The 22,914-nt window shown below is 42.2% G+C and overlaps 1 protein-coding gene across 1 annotated transcript; it reads right to left on the bottom strand.

Annotated features, from left to right (window-relative positions):
- Positions 1-56: 56 nt before the first annotated feature.
- Positions 57-12,825, bottom strand: LOC306696735 (calcium uniporter regulatory subunit MCUb, mitochondrial-like). Its single transcript, XM_079160418.1, has 8 exons — positions 12,336-12,825; positions 3,594-3,663; positions 3,311-3,478; positions 2,100-2,204; positions 1,804-1,961; positions 1,429-1,632; positions 749-865; positions 57-340 (listed from the first exon to the last, which is right to left on the bottom strand). The coding sequence occupies exons 1-8, from the start codon at positions 12,441-12,443 to the stop codon at positions 263-265; spliced, it is 1,008 nt and encodes a 335-aa protein (XP_079016544.1). The 5' UTR covers positions 12,444-12,825; the 3' UTR covers positions 57-262.
- Between the last annotated feature and the right edge of the window lie 10,089 nt (positions 12,826-22,914).

Raw genomic sequence — 22,914 nt, forward strand, 5'->3', positions numbered from 1 at the left:
GTGTCGTCTAGCAGCGAGTACATCCACAACAACACAGATCAGACAGGACATGCTCACAATGTTTGGGAATACTTTATATTTCATTCGTCTGAAGTGTTTGTAATTTTCTCAAAGACATAATTGGCATCATTATCTAGACTAAACAAAACACAGAATGACATGGATTTCCAGTAGAAAGGCACCATTATCAAAACAAAGCAGAAAATTATTTTGTACTCTGGAGTGTTACGGTCTAAGTGACCGTTATTCATCATGGCTTTGTTCACGGCTTAGGCTGGAGCTGTTCAAGTGGAAGCTGAAATTCAGTCGGATATCTCAGACGTCTCAGGTCCTCCTCCACCTGACGCACAGAAAACACAGACACACAGACCACTCGTCACTAATGGCTGAGTCAGCGGGATTCCCACAAGGCAGTGGATTATCCTTTTTATAGTTTCTGGAAACAATGAATGCTTAAGAGTACAATTTTCATTTCATTAGAACATCCTGATGTTTCCCCATCAATCTCAGCTGTACTTTGTGTTTAGTGCTAACTCGCAAATGTTGCCATGCTAAGATGCTAAACTATGGCGACTAACATCAGCACGTTAGTATTGTCATTTAGCTCAAAGCACTAGCCTCAAGGAGCTGCTAGCATATGTGCACATGTTCTTCCTACATTTGTATGTGTCCAAAATGTGCTGGTGAGGGAGGTGACTCTAAAGTGTCTGCGTCTGCAGGATTGCAAAGAGTGAACCAATCGACCAACCTCAGCCATCTCATCCTTCAGTTCATTGTATTTTTCGACGTTGAAGTTGTTCCGGCTGGCCGCCTTATAAAAGTAGCGCAGGAACTGTCGGTCTTTAGCGTCTGGGTATAAGTAATCCTGAAGGGGACAAATATGTTATTAATGTGACGAGGAAAAACATATCTGCACACATAAGCATGATTTTGTATAAAAGAGCTTCATGTCTGAATAACTATGTTAAAAGGATTAGAGTTAGATATGGCAGTGATGTCAATATTTTAACTGTGTTAAATATGAATATATAACAATTAGGCATTTAGCTCGGCATAAAGACTGGAAGCGGGGAAATAGTTAGCCTGGTTCTGTCTGTAGATATCAACAATGTGTGGTGTTAGGGTTTGCTGTTAGGTGCTGAAACACGGATGTATAAAAGAGAACTGGATACCGCGTTGGGGGCGGGGCCCTGTTCATACCTATGGCAGTTGCTCAGTAGCACATGAAGACAAAAATGTTGCACTTCCAGATCCATGGGCCCATAGAGCAACAGTGCAATGGTGTTTCCTTTCCTACATTGTCTGGTGCTGGTCTGCGGATCTCCACACCTTCAGACAGAACCAGGCTAGTGGTTTTCAGTCTCTATGCTAAGCTAACTGCTGGTTTCCTATTTAATGGATGGACATAAGAGTCTTATTGAGACTTGCCTGTTTGGTAAGGACGTAATAGGTGAATACTCCGATGCTGGTGGCGTAGGTGATGAAGTAAGTGACCGGCTCCATGACGTCCCATGAATAGACCCACCATGTGAGCCAGGTCAGAGCGCCACCCTGCACAGATAACAAGGCCATGCCGATCCAGATGACCCTGGAGCTCCGGAAATCTGCTGTCTGGGACAGATGTGCCTTCATCTGTCATGGTCAGGCAATAATACAAGAAAGGGATGGGTTACCAGCCAACAAAACCCAATAGGACAGTCATCTGTTCCTTTCAAAACGGCAAGAAAAAGAGTCGTGAAGGGGATGTAATGAGGGAGAACGAGCGGTTCGGTGGCATACAGATGTTGAGACACATCTACTAACCTGCTCCAGAGGGGACAGCTCCTGTTTGAGGTTGTCCAGTCTCTCCAGCAGCTGCCTCTCCTTCAGCAGGTGGTGTTCAGGCAGGTGGAGCGCCGTGTGCAGCAGATGCACGACATGCTTCATGTCCTTCAGCTCCAAGGCATGCTCATTGGCACTCACTGCAGAAGAAGGCACGATAAGGAGAAAATGAGTCATGCCTGGAGACATAAGCGCTGCTATTTATCAGCAGGCCTCAGTGTTAATTGCAGAGAAGACAACATGAGGACCATTTATGACCGGACAGAAATGTGTTGTACCCTTTTCCGGAGCGCAGACATTATGAACGGCATCATTGATGACGAGCTGGAAGTCCTTGTCCAACAGGGCGTCTATCAGCGTGGTGTTTGATATCGGCTCTCCATCTGTCAGAGGAGGGCAATCGTTTAGTACTTTTATTGCCATCTTATAACTTTATATTCACATGGCTCAGTAAAGAAATGTTTTCCAACAGGCTGCCCATTTAAGCTCAATAAAAACAGGAAAAAGAGATAAAAAATGTAAAAAAACAACAATGAAATGCTAAACAGATCACCCTGCATACACGACATCAGAGGTCTGAAGATCCCAGAGGGTGTGCCAGGGTTCATCTGCTCCGAGGTTGTCAAAATTACATTTTCACACGTCGTACTCAAACTATAATAACCCCCTTACTCGATCATTTATTCAAAAGTCAATTCAATTTTTTCCTCACATAAATAGTTTTAGTAGGCTTGGAGGGAATAGGCTGGGAACCACTGCACTACATAAAGCTCATAAAAAGGAGGCAGTCAATCATTTACAGCCCACACAAAGTTACTCGTCACGGCTGAACCAAAGGTCCTCTCAAAGGAATGACATATATGGGAAAAATAAGGAGGACGGCCAATGTTGCATAATGTAATATCTGTGCACCTTAGTTCCAACATGCCCTATTTCCTGAAATGATACATAATCTCTACACGTCACCCTGCCTCAGGTAGTGATTGCAGGACACCTTTCAGCAGCTTCTGGAGAATGTGAGTCACACCCCTTACTTAAAATGCACTGCAGGGGCGTTGCATTATGGACCAACAGGGACAGTTCAAATACAGGGCTTCCTTGTAACTGCCATTTACAGTTGGCTGTATATCACCTATTGCAGTGGATAAAGGGAAGAGTCATAAAACAAATGTTTCTGTTGAAGATAACTCTTATTTTTTTTTGGGTGAAATACTGGCTACTTTTACCTCTTTATGTCTCTAAAAATCCTTTCAATGAAACCACCTCAGATGAAAAATCCCTCGCTGGTTGAGCTGCTCATGAGTGACACTAACATGAACATTTTGTCGGTGGAGAACATTAGTGAATGGTTTGTGCAAACTGCAAACATTGTGTCAAACCACTTTCATTCTCAACACAGAACCTGCCAAACCACCTGACTGACTAAAGCCGTAAGAATGTGACCGGGCGGGTGCATAGCTAAGCTAAGCTAACACGTGCGGAGGCCTACCCTTGGAGAAAACTGAAGTTGTGGCTCCGGGGTCTTCTCGATGCAGATCTGCCACCAGGTCTCCTACGCTCATGAGCATGGGCCGGAGGAAGAACAGACACTTCTCTTGCCTGGAGGGCAAGGGGACCTCCAGAACCAAACGGCCATATTTGTACCTCAAAGACACGTCTGCAACACAACGAGGAGGAAATCATCTTTATACCATATGTCTTGTGCACAGATCATCAAGTCAAGCGCCCCCCCCCCCCCCCCAGCAGGAAAGGATGTAGTAACTGTGTATTACCACTGGAGGGTGCGAGGGTACTGTAGAAAAGAGCGTGGCAGTCTCCAAGTACAGACGGCCTTTTTTGAACCTGAAAAAGAAAAGAAGGAAATAAATAAATAAAGACAAAACACAACAGTGACAGAAAGAACACAAAGAGCATTAGAAGCTTGTTCAGATTGTTCTCCGTCTTTAAACGTTTGAGCACAGACAACAATCGGAACAAGCTGCCCCGGTAAACTCAAATCAAAGAGTGAAACGGATCCAGAGCGGCGTGACATGAAGGATCTGAACAAAGATCCACTCCAAAAGGTACGAATTTCTTCAATAACTAGGCGTCTTTGAACCTCTTCGACACTCCCTTTCTAGACGGTGTGTAATCTATCCGACGAGCCCAGAGTACAGATTCTACTGATTAAAGCAGCTCTTCATTAAAGGCTGCAGCCCTTAATGTTTAATGAAATGCCGGTCTGTTTCTCAATAACAAAGTACAACTGTATTGTGGAACTGCTCCAGATACTAGAGAGGGCCTCCATAGGGTACTGCTCATTATTCTCCACCACCACTCTACCACTCTGTACTTGACATTACTGGGGTGTAGTCTTTAAGTTTACATGTAAACATGTATTTCTTTTAATGTTTAACGTCTCTGGGACGTGCTACAAAGCAGTCACAAAGAACTTCACAGTAGACAATCAGCTGAATATCTAATAGAAAGATTCCTCTGCAGCGTTTCCTATTCAGCCGAGAGTCAGACGGGTCCAGCTGACATCTAGCGATGTGGCAGCCACTCTCTCCCATCCCCTTTTGTCCTTCAGCTGGGAATTTGTTCGATCAATATCCCATTAAAGAGGAGCGGCCCATTTTCATGGACTGACACAGCAGCCAGGCCTTGAGGCACAGTGATTGAGTGGAGGACAGATGTGCAGAAGTGCCTCACACTCCACTGGTTAGGAAACGGGACTTTAACAGGAAAACAACATTCACAGACAGAAATGAGTAATTGTGTTCATGACCAGAGGCTTGTGTGCGTGCGAACATGAACCACAAAGACAACAACCCATTCGGGGCTATAGTGGCAGAAAGCCAGGAGGCGAAACAGAGAGAAATGTAGGCACGCTTGAAACGGTTCTTGTTATCTGGAGATTACGAACTCATTTCCAGCGTTCGTTAGCTTGGTACTGACGCTGTGCACCACACTGTGAAGGACAACATGCTTTTATAAATACTCTGTCCCAAAAAGAGCTAAACCAAGTGATCCCAATGGGACACAATTCAAGCCGTTCAGCTTGTGTGAGATCTCCAGATGTTATTGTACAGTTGAAAGCTGTCACAAAGCTTCACCACCTACGCATCTGCACACCAGCTCCCGATGGACCATGGGAAAACTTATTTTTAGGGGATATATACATATTAATTCTTACGTACCAGTGAAATAAGCCTGCTGGCATCAAAAATCGTAACAGTTGACTTGAAAGAAGCACAAGGTTAAACAAGTGTTAATAGCTTTTCTCATAGTTGAAATACTGTTTTAAGTGGTGATACATTCAGCGCAGGACAGATGCATTAAATCTATCTATGTGTAGTTTTATATTTTGACAACGGTAATTTTCTGGAAAATCAGAAATAATTCATGGGAAGTTTCTGGCTTCCCATAAGCTAATTTGCTAATTAAATATCTGAAAGGCCAGGTGCTTCATCGCGCTGATGCATAAATCACGAGAAACACAAATCCATACTGTCCATTAAGCAGTCCCACTTATGGATTTGCAACATTGGCCTCTTGTGGTTGCCCGACCTGGGGTCGTTTTTTTCTGACTTTACACAAATTCTAGCTTTTTCTTATCAATTACTATCTAGCAATCGGTCGAACGGCCACTGCCTTAGTACACTTAAATCCTATAAAATCTTTCTAATACAACAATCTGAGGAAGAAATATTGCTCTTAGGTCAAACTGCTCACCTCCACATGGAGGCCATTACGTGTAATGTGGGTTTGCAAGTAGACACGGTTTTGTTTTAGGGCGGCACGAGCCAAAAGAATTTAAAATCAATGGCCCGAACCTAACCAGAGAAATTAAAAGGGATAGCTACCACAGAATAAATGGTATAGATGAATCTAAGAGTCTAAGTTATTCTGCGACTCCTCACAGTTAACCTCAGACAGCAACGCACATTGCCAGTATGTTAAACAGCCTGGAACCGCGTCTTATAAGCCTCCCCGACTACCTTCTGCAGCCATAGCGCCTCATTAACCTGAGTGGTGCAGGCGCTGACTGCCAACACATACAGTGGGTGCACCAGAATAAAATGCATATTCCTCGTCACTCTGGTTAGCAAACACTTCACGTCAAAAGTAGTTTATTTTGAGCAACAACTGTGCTCACATTGCTGATCTGTAAACAGTGGAGCTGGAGCTATATGCCTAAAGGGCAAGGCTGGACTGTTTATCTCTTTACTGCATGTGTGTGTGTGTGTGTGTGTGTGTGTAGGTGTGTGTGTGTGTGTGAGATCATATGGAGTCAATTCAATGGCTGACTGAGTCCAGGAAGTTTGTATGCTATGTGCACACGGACCAATCCCATTCTAAATCAACAGAACGTGGGCACGGTGGCAGATAATGCAGCTTGAGAGCCATGTGATGAATAGCAGTCCCTTTCTACAGCCATGCCGCTGGCCCGGTGTTATTACTTTCTGCAGCACATAGCGCTACAACGACATTACAACAACAATTTGGAATGTGTATTTATAGCACAGATGACCCCGAGAGTTAGGGTTTTTCTGTATCAGACTATTAGTGGACGTGCCCCCCCCTGGCCTCATTACAGCTAATGACAGAGACACAAGGAGCAAGTGCAATAAGGTTTTTTATGTTCCTCGTGGGGACAATTTGACTGCTAAATGCCGAGAACTCACAGGCAGACAATATAGAGTCTTTTTTTTATTATTCAAGACAGCACAGCAGTGCTTTGAGCGAAACGCTAACATTAGCACGCTAGCATGTTAACAATTGGTTAACATATTGATGTTTAGTAGACACTAATAACACTAATGCTAATTAGCATTAAACACAACATATAGCACAGCTGAATATCATTCATTTTGCAGGTATTTGGTCATGAACCAAAGTACTAGACAAATTCAAATCTCTGCTTCTCCTGACGTTGCACAGAGAAGCACACACACACACACACACACACACACACACACACACACACACACTTATGAAGTGACAGTGATATTGACACTATTACACAACTTACATTTCTGTGAATTTAAGCTACATTGAGGTCATACACATTTTGCTGTGATTCTTTCTTTTTGTATGCGGATTAGTTTATAATTTCTACTTGTTTCGACATGTAGAATGTGTGGAAGACGGCGATTATAAGCACTAGAATGCAAGAAGTGTCAGCTAGTGTGTGGGAGGGGTAAATAGGTTAAAGTTGTAAATTTGGTTACAGCCATGCAAAGAGGCAGACACACCCATAGGTTAACTAAACACATGACAAAGGGTTGAAGACTGTACTGCCTGAACAAGCCTGTACAAACACGAGGAAAAGGCGATCACACCCATGTCATGTCACAAGACACAGCCTGCAGAAAGGAATGGGAGACGCCACACGTCACCACCGTCTCCTCAATTTAACACTTGGACGCTTGTCAAAACAAAAACAGCCTTCCCATTTACACAGCTAATCAATATTCAGAATGCAGGGCAGTCGCTGTTTATCCATTGTCCTTTCACGCAGTTCGGGAGTCAATTTGCTGCTGCGGGGGAACAATCCCGCACACCTGCTCCTCATCTGAAAACAATTTCCTCCGACGATTCTTTCTGAAAACAATCAGCTCGAAGGTATATTTACCCCTTGAGCTGTGCGTTTGTTATGTGTGCCACACCAAAAGGGAGAGAGGGGCAGCGACGAGAGGAGACAAACCGTCATCTCCCTCCTCTGCAGTGAAGCGGGCCGGGGGCTTCTGCTCGAGCAACGATCAGGGTTATCATGGTGACAAGCAGCCCTCATTTCCCCTGCAGTCCCCCAGCAGGTCACTCCATTCTGAACCCTGTCACAAATGGCCTGATGCATCAAATACATCTCCTCCCACTCTCATTAAGGGAAAGGAACGCCACTTTTCCACACACACACACACACATGTGATTATATTTGGCGGGCATGGCTTGAAGCAGGTGGAAAGGAAAATGTGTGAGGGTGATAAATGGAAGGCTAGCGAGTAGAGAAAGTGAATTACTCCCTGATGCCAGAAGAACAGCAGCACTGTACCGTGACAATGATTTGCATTGAAGCATTTGTCTTCTGCTCTCCAGTGATGCAGTGAGTTACGGGGGGAGGAAATGCAGCGGGATGAAGATAACAGCGGTACAGAGGGCAGGAAGAGGAGAGAGAGTTTCATGCCAATATGACAAATACAATGTTGGGTGAACTCAAACGATTAAACATACTCTAAAAATAGGTACTCCAATTGACAAATTTCATTTATTCAACTCGTGCTGGGATTGTGAAGATGGCCTTTAGTCAAGCAAGTTCCTTACAGCTTTCCAAATAGCTATTCTAACATGACAAGAGGTTAATTGTCTGTGAGATCTTGTCATGCGTCGTCACTGAAACTAGAAGGAGTTCGGACTTTCATTGATCTAGATCATTATTTTTACGAGTAGGACTTTTGCTGTTACGGTGGTCTGGCTCACTGCATGTAGACGGTGGGTATCAGCCGCTGCAGCACTCTCTTCTCTAATTAGTAAGAGTGCTGTCACTGCATCCTGTGCGTCCCGCCGGCCCAAGACATGGGCTTGGTTTAAAGACGTACAAACAGGCCCCATGCCAGAACGATAATGTGTGGAGCCAGACCTTTCTCTGGTTCTGGGGAGATCTGGTCTGTCTACGCGTTGACTACTCTTACAGCCAATCGCTACTCAGCCCCAAACACTCAAGCACAGCCGAGCTTAACACAAAGAAGGAGCTGAACGCAGACAAGAAGGGGGACAAATACGGGGACACTGACTTAGACTCCGTGTGGTAGATGCTAAGATTTAAAAAGGATGCTAAAATAACAATTTAAAACAACAACGACCTCCTGTCGTGAATTAAAATTCAAAGCTGCCACAAAAATGAGTTGAATCACATTTCCCCTTTGGTCTCACGTGGCTGAGTAATGCATCATCACAGGGTCACGCAGGGACAAGAAGTGAACTCCGTTCATTACTAGTTTCACTTGTGTTGTTTCACCGATAAGATTCTCACATACGTCTACCATGGACCGTTACCAAGACCGACCAAAACATTAAGTGACATATTTATGTTTTATTTTAACCACCAAGATGATACACAGATTTTTATTGTCGATGCGCATTCCTACAAGGAATAATTAATGACTTGGCTCCAGCAGATTGCAAGTTTCAGCTTTAAAGCCTGTGCCAAACAAAATGCACAGGAAACACTTTCAGCCTTTATAATATACTAATATATATATATATATATATATATATATATATATATATATATATATATATATATATATATATATATATATATATATATATATATATATTATTACAGTTTCTTAGTGTCATTTGGAGTTTTGAAAAAGACTGAAAACTCCAACCCCATTCACACCTGGTGTTACCTTGAGATCTGTATCTAGATGGCTGAGTTACTCCGAAAGAGGACATACTGCATTTACATCTGTTCTAAATAAGTGTTCATGTTCTCTCAAGAGTGCCAGGTCAAGGGAAGCAATGCTGCATTCACCCTACTTATTTTTCATTTGCAGAGGAGAGGGGCTTATCCATAGCTTTTTGCCAGTCCTGCTTGAGACAGAGGACGCTTGATTTATGCTTTCCGCATCCGCATGAGTGACGTCCCGCCATCAGGCACGGCCCCGTGGGTTTTTTTTTGTTCGGCATGAGTTGGCCTCTCTGTGCACATCCAACAATTTCTAACCACACGGACGCAGACGGGCAAAGAAAAGGGAGAAACTTGACGAGCTTCGAGACCGTTTGCGAAAAGTATAAGGCTTTAGGTGACCTTTTACCTTGTTGGGCATATCTGATTACACTGAGAGCCAAGTGTCAAAATAAAAAAATATATATTAATTGAGGGATAAAAAAAACAAAGACAAAAACACAGAAAACATGAATACACGGTAAAACTCCAAATCAAATGCCAGATTGTATTTATTCAACTCATGCTGGGAATGTGAAACTGGCCTTAAAAATGTCCGATTCCAAATGTGTTGATCCGATTACACTGTGAGCCAGACCACCTCCAGGTGTGTTATATCCGAAAGCATTCCAACTGGTTCTGCATGCAACAGGCCTACACTTTACATTAACATGCATTTTCCCTCATACATCTTTTTAATCATGTTTTTACTGGACAGCAGATAGAAGAGAAGCAGACGGGAAACATGGGGGGAGAAAGCGGTATGACATGCAACAAAAGTCCCCGGATGGAATATAGGGTATGCTCAACTTTAACACTAATTCTCTCATTACAGCTCTGTTGAAGGAATTTTCCATACTGAGCAACATTGGTCCCAAGATCATGAAGACGTTGATTTACAGAGTGAAACACAAGTCTGAAAGAGACACTTCTGTGGATGCTGCCCTCGTAAGGAACAGCCTCTATGCCGGCCTGGCATTACACTGAGAAGCAGGCAGTCAGGCTTGCTGAAATGAAACCTCCATCTTCCATTATAATCCCATCTAGACGATGAAATGTGCAAGACAGCAGATGGAGCCAGATGTCAGACCAAAAAATGGCAGCGACAAAGGTTTCTGTGGTATAGATATTTGTCTCTCTATCCGGCATACATGCACTTATTATTTCAGATTTAAATGTATATGTGAAGGAATGACCATAACACAATGCTGCAGTGTTAGCACTTCATGCTTAAAAGGAGTTGTAGTTCGGGAAATATGTTGGTTTGCAATCACACCTGCTACTGCTAGTCACCTACACATCCAGGAGGCACAAACATGGCAGCCCACTGTGAAAACAGGAATGTTAGCATCACATGTGACTGTCTGCCTTGATGACATTTCCAAAGTGGTAATCCGTTGCTGAGTGCACTAGAAAAACAAAAGCAGGTGTTGTTTGAGGCTTTATCTCCTGCATACTAGTGGATGATGTCTCATTTTACAATCCTTTAAATAAAATCAGACGTAAAAGGACACTTTCCCCGACTGCGGTATCACAAGAGCAGCCGAAAGCACATACTCAACAGATTTAGCAAACACCTGTTTATTCACGACTAAAGGAGATCCATTTTAAGTTGCTTATCCAACACGTCTGGCGACACTGATCCCTTCAACATAAAAGTAGTGACTTTAAAACATATTTCTTTCAAACACTTGTTTGGAACACGCTGAGCACACACCGTTGAGTTGGAGGAGTTCTGTTTTTGTTTAAATGTCTACGCTCTGTGCGTCTTTGCCCTTAGAGGTCTAAATTGGGTTTGCTGGTCCATGGGTGGCCGGAGCAAGACAGTCTGCTGTTTGAAAAAAAGGGGAAATGGGAAAACTGCTGCTGCCATTATATATATGATGCAGTCTAAAAATAGAAAGCATCTTGGTCACCCTTGCATTGAGGAGTGACTCATGGCAGCTTGCGCATCCAACAGGAATAATGTAATTCTCTTCAATCTCTCAAACTGTAAGCTAATATTCACTCAGCGTGGAGACTATCTTGGCATTTAGCAACACGGCGTGCCCCGCTCGTCCTGCACAGATACGGGGCGTCCGCTCAGGAGCGCACGACTTAGCTGACCTCTGCACATTTTTTTTGCAATGGATGACAAAAATGGGTCATACATTTAAGATTTAACTGGCCAATGTAACAGGTCATTAATAACAGGAGTAAGTAGAACCACAGAGACCTCTTGGTTATGCTCCTGGTGCAATGTGGGGTTTCATTTTCTGCAGCACCACTACTCTCTCTCTTTCTCTCTAACTGTGCATTCAAATGATTCATACAGGAAGACATTTATGCTCCATCTTTGACAATTGCTTGGACATGATGTCCAGTGTTGAAAAATAAATGCAGACAAGCCTAATGCACAACTCTAGCATTATGCTAAGACGATATTGATCTCTATGCTGAGCATACTGTCAGCTGCAGAGTACAGCAGTGTTAATGGTGTCTCTTGGGATAGTGAAGGGCAAAGCAAGTCTCTACTTAAAGTTTAGAAGTGTATAAATAACAGCCTAATCATGGTCTCTTTCTCCGTTATCAGCTTCCTTAGAGGGGTAATTGAATGAGCACTGCTTTAGTGAGGGGGTACTGTGATTGGTCAGGCGGTCAGGTTCCTAAACCCCTGTAGAGGAAGATAATGCTCATGAATAATTGATTTGTTATTTAAAATAGAAAACAGATCATGACTGACAGACAGGGGGCAGATAGTGAGAGAGTTGCCTGTCTCCACAGTTGAAATACCTCCATTAGCGCTGTGTGAAAATGGATCACATTCAAACACAATAGCAACCAACATCTTTTATTTTAGTTATAGGTTTACATCAGATTTTAGACAGGTGGAGAGGTTGTAACAGAAGAAAAAAAAAAAGAAATCCGTCTTTGACCAATGCCCTCAAATGACTGACGTTAGCTATTCACATCGACACATTGTAGCAAAGTACACCGCGTTGTGTTCGGAAAGCAGGAAACCAGTACATCAAACGTGTGCGTGTGTGCGCGCGTGTGTGCGCGGTGGTGTAAGTACTCAACGTCGGTGTAAGGGTTGCTTTACCTGGTGAAGAAATGGAAGCGGGCGGGTAGTTTTGAGACCGCAGCGAAGAGGCTGAATACTTCCCAAAAGTCTCGACGTAACTTTGCCGACCATCCGCACCGAAGCCATCGTCAGCCGTGAAAACGTGTTAGCGGTGCTGTTGGGGCATTCCGGTCAGAGATACTCCCTCAACGTGAGCCTCGCTAGTCCCGGTGTCCCGGCTGGAAAACGGGTTGTTGTCGCTGTAAACGTACACAGATGAGCTGAGACGACCGCTACGGGACAGAGGGAGGAACAGCCCCGCCTGAGCTGCATACTATTTCCTCCTTGCAGCATACACGCATAAATACCACGTTTTAAACTAGAAACTGGAGAACGGAAAAGCACAGCTGTTCTCACGTCTGTATCCAAAACACAAAATACGAGGGAACCAAAGTCAAACAACGAGCGGATTTTGATTTTTTAGTAAATTTCTCTTTTGTTTTTTCTTTTGAAGAGAGACGCAAAGCAAGACAGGTGACCCGGAAGTACGAATATTTCAAAATAAAAGTCAATGCAATAGAATGACCGTATGCGAACAATTCTTATTTACAGTTCATGATGCAAACACACACCAGGGTAACATTAGAAGCAAAATAAATGAATGAATATAAATAAATACATCTGGGCCGATGGGGGTATGTTAGCAACAGTAGTGGACTACAGGTGATGTAATACTCATATCCATGTATACAGCAAGAATACACTTTTCGATTAATCAGTGCATTGTTTAATGCAATACAGTTCGTAATATAGTTTAATCAAAGTCATGTTTGTGTTCACAGAGTTGCTGCTGTTGGCACTGATATTTATTTTTCCACCTTATTCTGTTCCTTGAGTGAAGGCAGAGCACAGCCTGTAAAAGGAGACGCAGAGTGTTTACCATTTCTACCAGGAGATAGCAGTATAATATCATTTAACCATAGATTTAGTGATATTTACCTGTGTTTTTGTTAATTGTCTAGGTTATTGATACAGATGTATTTTTTTATGCTGTTTATTTCATCTGATATTTGTCTGAGAAGTAAACTCTCCTTATTCGACAGTTAGCGTGGATGTGAGAGGAAAACAATTCAGAAATTAGCAACAGAAATGAGGCTCCACAGTCACATGAGTGCATCTGGAGACAGCTGGTTCCGTCTCTGACCTCTACATGCAGCGTCATGACGTAATGCGTTCCATAGGTCCCCCTGGTGAGGTCTCACAGATTGAGCTGTATCGGGTTCCTGCCATCATCCAGGCTCATAGGCATAAAGCAGATGGACGGGTACACTCGTGTCCTGCTTTGATAATTGCTCATCCTGAAACGCCACCGATCATTTGTATCATCTAACACCTAAACGTTTTTTCAAAGATTGGAAGAAAGCATGAATCTGGTGACTGCAAGGAAGAAACCCTACATATGCGTCACACATTTGTTTATTCTGACACCAAGACATGGAAGCCGTCTGTATCTGTATCTGCCTACCCTACCTCAACTTCAAAGCTGAATTCCTCCTTGAGATTTGTGATGGTCTTAACGAGAAAAGGAAGCCTGATGTCTTCTTGGGGTCTGCGGGACACGTTATGTAGTTGGTACTGCAGGGAGTAGATGAAATAGAAAGACAAGGGAGATGAAGGAGGGTGAAGAGTAAAGAGTAAAGAGGTTGACCTCAGCTGAAGAATCAGTTAAACATAAACTCACCTGACGTTTATCCCCCCCACATCCAACACCAGTGAGCGGATGTCATCGTCCATGATTCTTCACCTGTGAACACACAGAAATATCATGAGGTTTATATGGAGAAATGTATTGATTTGAAATGTTACAGACATGTTCAGCTCAATGTGCTCTACAAAAAAGTCTGCCTGACTAGATTTGAACCCATACATACACCATGCTCTAGCTGGTGCACTGCTGGCCTACAACCGCTCAGACCCGGAGCTGCTCATCAAAGCCGTCAGTGCCAAGGACCCGCTGCTACATATCCAGGGAGCAGCTCAAACACCACGTGAGGAGGGTCACACTTGGGGCTCAGCAGACATTTCGGCTCATCCACCTGACCATTGTGGAGCTGAAAGGTCCCGCTGGGCTGGATGAGAGCGGAGTCAGCCTCTTCAAAACACCTGGTATAAAAGACCACATACAAAAATAGTTGCGTAAACTGCTCTTCCTGTTCTTTAAGTATTCTTAGCATCATCATCATAGACAGAGCTGATATTGTTGTAAAGTATTTAATTTGAGGTTTTTAAGAGGAGACTTAAAAAATGCATGGTACAGTTTGTGTACAGTACAGTATGTGTGTTTGATCTGCAGTGTGACATCAGCAGTGTCCAGCATAGGAGCAGCAGGGATCCCAGCTACAGGAGTCATGACCACTTCTTTTGTTTTGACAGCGGCTGGTTTACCTGCAAAGGAAGCCTCCATTCTATAGAGTGGCTCCTGTAAGTTGAATCTGTAGTTCAGATGATGAATGGCTTTCTACAGCTGCCTTTTCTGACTGGTTTGGGTTAGCTATTCACACATTTGTTCTTAAGTTTGAGTGTAAACTTCTTCCTAACCTCTATTATCAAGTTTCAAACTAGTGATTTACCAAATTGGGTTACTCCTTTTAAACCTAAGAGACATTTGAGCTAGTAGGTTAAGGTTGCAAGGAAACACGTGGAGCCCCATCCAATAAAGATTATTCAGAAGTGTAAACTTGAAGTCAGTGTAGCATCACAAAGTGTAACATAACGTTTTGTAATTTGAGGTATATTGTGTAATTGTTTTTCAAAATAATTTAAACAGTTAAAATCATTAACAGGATTTCAATGATCACGTCAGATAAGTATTACTTCTTTTTTAATTAATTTATTATGTATTCATACTAAATGAATATATGTATATATATATATATATATATATATATATATATATATATATATTAGCACGCTAACATAGGTTTTGTCTGTTTGTTCAGTCAGCTACACAACAGCTACTTAAAATGTTAGAAGTGCAAAGAGTTAAAATAAAGAAACTAAATCTGTGTAAAGCAGCATATATCCTCCGCTGTCATAGTCTGATGTTGTCTGCGGCTTTCAGAGACCACTGCAACACGGTTATCGATGTCATGGGAGTCTGCATTGGTGTGGTAATGTTTCACCAATTCAAACAAGTCCAACTCAGAGATTTCACTTCTCAGTTTTAGTTAGTTAAAGTGTTTTTTGTATCACTAAATATTTCACTGATAAATATGTACAACTTCCTGTATGTTTGTGATTGTGTATCTAAATTAAGTGTTTCTGTGAACCATTCATTTTAATTGAAAAGCATACTGGCTTGTGTTCATTGGCATAGCGCCTCTGTGCATGCATCATTCCTCATCAGTCTGATTGATGACTTGAGTTTTGACCCAAACCAAACCCTTCCCTGATGGACTCATTAGTTCATCGCCTCCAAACTGATTGAACCTTCACCTTTGTGGTCAGTAGTAACCACGAGTAATTTGCTCATGGCTCTCAATCCACATAATGACCGGCCATCATATGGTGGACAAAATGCCATGTCTGGAAAATCACTGCATTCGTTTCTGGTGACTGCAGTTTGCCCATAAATATTTAAGCATTTTACAGAGAAGCTGTGCAGTCGGCATGCTGAGCCTGGACAGTAGGATCTGTATAATTGAGCTCAACAGACAGCGTGATATCTGATTGTCTTTTCACCCATTGATCTTCAAGCCCAACAACACTAGACAACTGCTTTAAGCACACTCTGTGTCTACTTTGGAGAACATTTGTGTAATTTTTCATCACACTGAACCTACAATATTTTACAATACGATCAGCTTTTTTCTAACTGCATCTGTGTTTCTGTTAATCCCCAGTAGCGCCCTTAAAGAGCACGTTTCCTCAAACATGCTGATGCAAATTGAGACACTTCTGCTCTCTCTGAACCTCCCAGACTAACAAAATGCCTCTTCGACTCAAACAGATACAAAGGAGAGGAGGTATTATTCATAAAAAGATGGTCATCTCTCAGACTGGCTTTCTGCTTCACTGTATCCTGTTTGATTGGTTAAAGTCATCGATATTCCGAGAGAGAAGATGGATGACAGAAAGGCCTGGAGGCAATCAATATGGTTTTGGCGAGACGGTTGTTTTTTTCCCCCTTTTGAAACGAACCTTTTTTTTAAACTGACATTATTTCATTATTTCCACAGAATTTACTGCAGAAAGAAAGTGTTACTTCATCGGCATACACATTAAATGTAACTAAACAACAGTGCATTATATGAGTATTCATGAGTGTCAGTCATCGTGTGCAAAACCTTTGCACCAGTTACTGTTCTTTATTCTGGTCAGCTATTATCCGTCACCCGCTGCTAGATTTATCCTCTCATATTGGCCACAAACTGAGTAAGACCACATTCAGCTCTCCTGTTTAATGAAGTCGTTTTTGGGAAGTGCACCGTGTTTCTTTTTCGAAGGATTTGGCAAGTGTGCTTTAGGCCTTCGAGAGAAGCTGCACTTTAATAGCCAAATCTGAGATTAGTCTGCAAGTTAGTTATCGAATATCATCGTGATGTATGCAGTAATTCTATTTTTGTGATGACAGACCGCTTTGAATCTAAATTATCACCACAACTGGTGTTACTGTAGACTTTCATAGGTTCTCCTTCAAGAATCAAAGACACTGAAATACCTTTTGTTCTACTGGTCTATATTACAGGTTGGACGGCTCTTGGAGAATGTGCACAGCTACACTGTGGCTGGGATTGACAGACATAACAGCAGACTCGGCTTGATGGGTGAGTTTGTACTTTGTCATCTTTTGAGGGGGGTCTATCTTTGTTCAACGGACAAAGGCTGCCCCCTTGTGCACTTGGAGTGGCATTGCAAAACCATAATGCACAATGAATATGTCGGAGACATTCGCTCTGCTATAGAGGCATTGAACACATACAAAGAAGAAACAGTATTCACTTCTACATTGCAAAAATGTTTATATAAGCTTGTTGAGGTCTTGCTGTTTAAATCATTGAAAATGATCAAAATAAGAGCATTACAGTACTTTTTATAAGGCTACATTTAGCACCATCTTGTGGTATCAAACCGTCTCTGAATATGTTCAACTTCAGTAACAGTTTGAAAAATATGTAACAATGTCTGTAATACCCGGTAAGCTAAGTGAATGCCTGTGGAAAACAGTATGGTTTTACTGACATTACACACATGCACTGCTCAAACTATATTGCATCTTCAGGAGAATTAACAGTTTCAAAGGTGGATATATTCCAAAGTAATTTAATTTACAGTTTATTAATAATGTTTAAAAAAAGATATCTTAACGTTTTCACAAAAGTTTGCTGCAGTTCTTTCTGCATATCACATCAAACCCAAACCCCTGTGTTGAGAGACTTTTCCACACACAGAGGCAGGCTTGGAGACAAGTTAACTCTGCATTTTTAATATCTGCAGACTGAATATCAAAGGCTTGTGGAAAATTATAGATGAACCATGACAAGTCAAATCCATTTGAGTTAATGAGACGAAAAGACACTGAGATGGAGAGAATGCTTGAAAACTACTGTACAATCTTCTTATGTACCGATACTTTCACTCAGAGTGTACTGTACTCCACCTACAGAATGTCACTCAGTGGGTCGTGTGTTCAAAGTTACCCTATCAGATGTCTCTGTAACATTACAGGACCTCTTCTGTGCTATTTGGATACTCGCCATCAACTTTTTACATTTTCTTTTTTGGAAATCTCCCTTAGAAGTTTTATTTTCCTGCAACATTAAATCTAAGAATACTAACTTCCAAACATGTTTATTTATTATGCCATCAATTAAAACCCTTGACGACACACATGTGATCTCAATTTGACTAATTATAACTTTCAATTAGCTGCACTAAAAATGTAGGTTTGTCCAATTAAGGGGAGTTCATACTATCTCAATTGTGTCTTTTATATTTGTAATTAATTAAGATATTTTGTATAGGTCTGTTTTCACTTTGACATTAAAAGTTTTGTCAAAAAAGGCCACATTACATCCCCCTTTATTCATTGTTGTATATCAATAAATCATGAAAACATCTAAGAGAGTGAACACGTTTTAAAGGGCAACTACCTTGCTCACTCATACATAATAGTACGTTTTTTTTGTGGCCATACGATATGTGATTAATATCCAAGATAGTTGTAGATTGTGTATTGTGAGTGTGTTGGCTAAACAGAGGCAGTAGAAAGTGGAGGGCTGTCAGAGTCAGAGGGAGGGGCTGTTGTTTGAAGTGTGAAACCGAGGTAATTGTGTCTGACGGGCGGCGATAATGATGAGGCGCAGATCAGATCAGCTGCAGATCCCCTGCGTCCAACCCCCCACTGCTCGCCTTCACTTTTCCCTTCTCTCCTAATTGACCGGGCTGTGTCTCCCCCGAGCCCCTTTGTTATTATTTATTAATAATTCATCACTAAATAATTCACACCCTTAGACCCGCAGTGCTAATTGAGCCGGGTGGGGTGGCAGCGCTGGTGGGTGTGTGACTGTGTGTATGAGGGTAGACGGGGGATGGCGTAAAAAGTAAGGAGGAAATGGGAAGCGGCCCTTCCTGAACTTGTAGGGCAACAAAAAAAAGTTGTTTTGTTGTTCACAGGGAAGCTTCACAGTTGTACGTGGTTTGTGTGTGTGTGCGAGTGAGATCCGAGAGAGGGGAACGAATCAGTGGACTTCATTATGATCGGAATTAAGGGCTGAAAAGCACTCGCATCTTGATCATCACATAGTTCACTGATAATATTAAGGTTCTCATTCTTCGTTTTGCAAATGATATGAAGAGAGGGAAATAAATATTTTTAATTTTCTTTTAATTAAACCAACTTTTTATGGTAGTGAGAAAACTTAGGCTGCACTGATAGCTGAAAGTTAGTTGATTAATCAATCTTTTCAATTGACAGAAAAGTTATCGGTTACTATTTTTTGATGATTGTCATTTTTCAAGCTCAGATGTGAGAAGTTACTGTACTTCGCTCTGATTTACTTTTTGGGTTTTGGACAATTGGTTCTCTCTCTCTCTCTCTCTCTCTCATGTGGGTTCACATGTGCCTCACACATGTTAACATATCAGTGCAAGTAATACAACAATACCTTACAGTTTAAATTAACAGACGTTCGGTGAGGAAATTAAGCTAAGTCAATGGACCACAATGGACTAACGTTCAACAATAAAATGAGTTTGATCTGGCGTTAATGTTGCTTCTGGTATAACACACACACACACACGTAACGTTAGCTCAACTGTTCATCGTCTTGAACACATGTTGGGGATTTCAGGTCCGCTCTCCATTTTGATAATCGTCCCGTTTGCGGTCCTACGGTTCAATAAGAGCACAAGTAAACACAAGTTAGGTCACTAACGTTACATCTTAATACTGTAATTGGTGATTAACTTTATTTATGTTACCTTAACTTGCTATGTTGTTAGCTAGCTAACCTTTCTAAGGCCAATTTAGCTCGAGCTAGCTAATGTTACAGAGCTAGCTCCGCCAATATTAGCAGCCTGAACGAAACAGACCAAGTGAAACATTATCTGAGATGTTAACAGTTCAATAATCATGAAGACAAAACTGGAGACTTTGAATTTCGGATGATAAGCGTAACGTTACCTCGACTCCTCGGTTGATCTCCACATGGCTGTGAAGGATGAACTGAAGCCGTTGTGTCCAAAGTCACGTTCATGAGCAGTCGGTCACGTCTTGTCACTCAAAAATGACTAGAAGGCAGTTTGAATAATAAAATATCGTCATAACGGGCACATTAACCTACAATAGGCAGTACGGTGCAGATGGATTGAGATTTACTGAACGCTTATAGAGAAGCGTATTTCCACCACCTCACAGAAAATACTGTATTATACTGTTAATTACAGTAGTATGTTATTGTTAATTGACGGCATTAACTGTTAATTAATTGCATTAACTGTTAATTTACAAGGGATGAACATTTAACGGCATGTTAGTTATTATGAAGTACTGTAAAATACGGTTGAAAATCCAACATAAATTTACAGCAATTCGTTAAAGTGATATCATCCCTGAATCACTGTATGCCCTGGCAGCTCCGTGCAGCTCCTTCAGCGACCGGTTGATTCACCCCCGGTGTGTGAGCGGTACCGTAGCTCCTTCCTGCCGCTGTCAGGATGCATAACCAGCTCTGCTCCCAGTGGACCACCAAACGCAACACTAAAAATGTATGCAATATAAATACACAGTGCAATAAAGATTATTCTGTCTGTATATATAATATTTTTAGTTATAGTTACATTTTAGTTATTGTGAATAACTTTTTATTACTCATACTTGTTTTTACCATGCCTCTTGTCTGCACTATCCACTATACTGCTGTAAATGTCCCCACTGCGGGACTAATACAGGATTATCTTATTTTATATTAATATTGACCACTATTTCATTCAAAAAGGAGTTCATCGAATGCATATATGATCTGGATCATGGAGCGACAGCCAGATCTGACGTTTGAGAAAAATGTGTGTGAGGATGAGGAGGAAATTTGGTCTGCACAGACCTGGTGGAGAGGTGCGGGAACGAAACCTATTTCAATACCTCTCACCATTGCACTCACATCACAGGTAGACTTGGCACTAAAGGGCAGAGCACTAGCAAGGATGAAGGACTGCGAGCCACCAGTGTCACGTAGCACTGTCACTGGGCGCTGGTCCTCTGCCTCTCCTGTGAGCGACACAAATCCTTTCAAGATGAACTGTTTAAAACACTCAGGCACTTTTGGAGCGGCGACCTGGCCAACGGGAGTCACCGACACAAAAAAATAAAACACGGTTCCTCAGCCTTAGGACCCAACTGAGAAACATTTCCATGTGACACATGTGCCACCATTTTTCTGCAAATACTCACTGCTGAGAATCTCACCTCGAAAGAACATTTCTATGCGTGAAAGCAAATTCAAGGTCTTGGAGCGCATTATGTCAGAGGCAATAGTAGAACAACAACCTCTAATACGACCAGCAACATGGATTTACGTCGGGGAGATCAACAGTGACTAATCTCTTCGAGGCACTCGACATGTGGACGGAGGCACTAAGCTAAAGTTTACCAGTAAATATCATATTCCTGGATTATGCCGAGGCCTTCGACACGGTCCCGCACGAACGCCTACTTGCACAGCTATCCTCTTTCGGTATGCGAGATAATATATATATATATATATATATATATATATATTCTGCTATGGATCAGGAACTTCCTGACAAAGAGAAGACAACAAGTAACAGTAAAAGCTCTCAAACTAGACTGAAGTAGCTAGTGGTGTCCCACAGGGTTCTGTCCTGGGCCCGCTACTGTTCACCCTCTTTGTCAGTGACATTCCCAGTTTCTAACTGAAGACGAGCCAGGCGCACCTTTAACCCAGCATCAAACCTCGAGCCAGGAGTCGACCCCGAAGAAAAGGGTTCAAACTGGGTCAATGTATGCGGCTTCGCTTCCGTAGTGAAATGCTACTCGGTCGCCTGACACCCTGGAGGTGGTGAAGGAGATGCCACTATCGCAGCCTCTAAGCCAGGAGACTCTTCCGGTTCCGGTAACCTGAGAAAAACCCTTACTACACAAACTATTAAGAATAACTACACAAACTATTAAGAATAACTGCTTTGAGTTCCCCTTTTGACAGTGAACTCGAAACATGGACACTATAATGCATTGCTATATCCCGCAAATCACTCTTCTTTCACTTCTTGAACTGAGTGAGAGAAGGATTAGCCACAAATTCCTCCATATCAAAAGCTGCCATACTAACCCGGTGAAGAAAAAACACAGTAGCACTAGCTCACCGCTAACGTTACCGTTAAATCACGCCGCCGAGTTAGCTCACAAGCTACAAACTACTGACACACAAGTACACTCACAAGTGACCAATGCGATAAATGTTGACACCGAATGCCACACACAACCAGTAAACATTAGTGTTTACTGCAGTGTCAGCAAAAACAACTTCCTCAGATCCTGCCCGATCAAAACTTTACCTATCTATCTTCTGGAGCGTTCCAGGCTCGAGGCGACTTGAAAGGCAAACATCAGCAGCCGAAACCCTGAAACGCCTACCTCCGTCGGGGACTTATCCCCACCCAGGGATACTCCGAAAACAAGAAAGGCAAAACAACAACAGAGTGCCCGAAGGAAATACTGATAAGCTCAGCTGGACACTCACCTGTCTAGTCTGAGGAAGCTGTGGGATATTATGCTTAACAGAGACAGACATCAAGATTTACCACGAAAACCACCAATTACCCAAATCAACTCTTTCGGATCCCGGACGAGCCCCCAATTGTTACGTTCCCCTTTTTAGGTCTAAGGGATGAGGGGGGTACCAATGTGAAACACCCGGGGAAAGAGAGACTGAGCAACGGATGAGTGTAACAAAAGAATATTTATTAACAAAAAAGGTGAAGTGCTCACAAGGCAGCAACTGAACACTACTTACTTTCAACCAGCAAGCGACACTAATTAATAGTAGCAATAATCAGTAAAATGTCACTTTAACTGACCTATTAATTAATTGCATTAAAA

Source organism: Pholis gunnellus (assembly GCF_910591455.1).
Source record: "Pholis gunnellus genome assembly, chromosome: 5".
NCBI classification, from domain to species: Eukaryota; Metazoa; Chordata; class Actinopteri; order Perciformes; family Pholidae; genus Pholis; species Pholis gunnellus.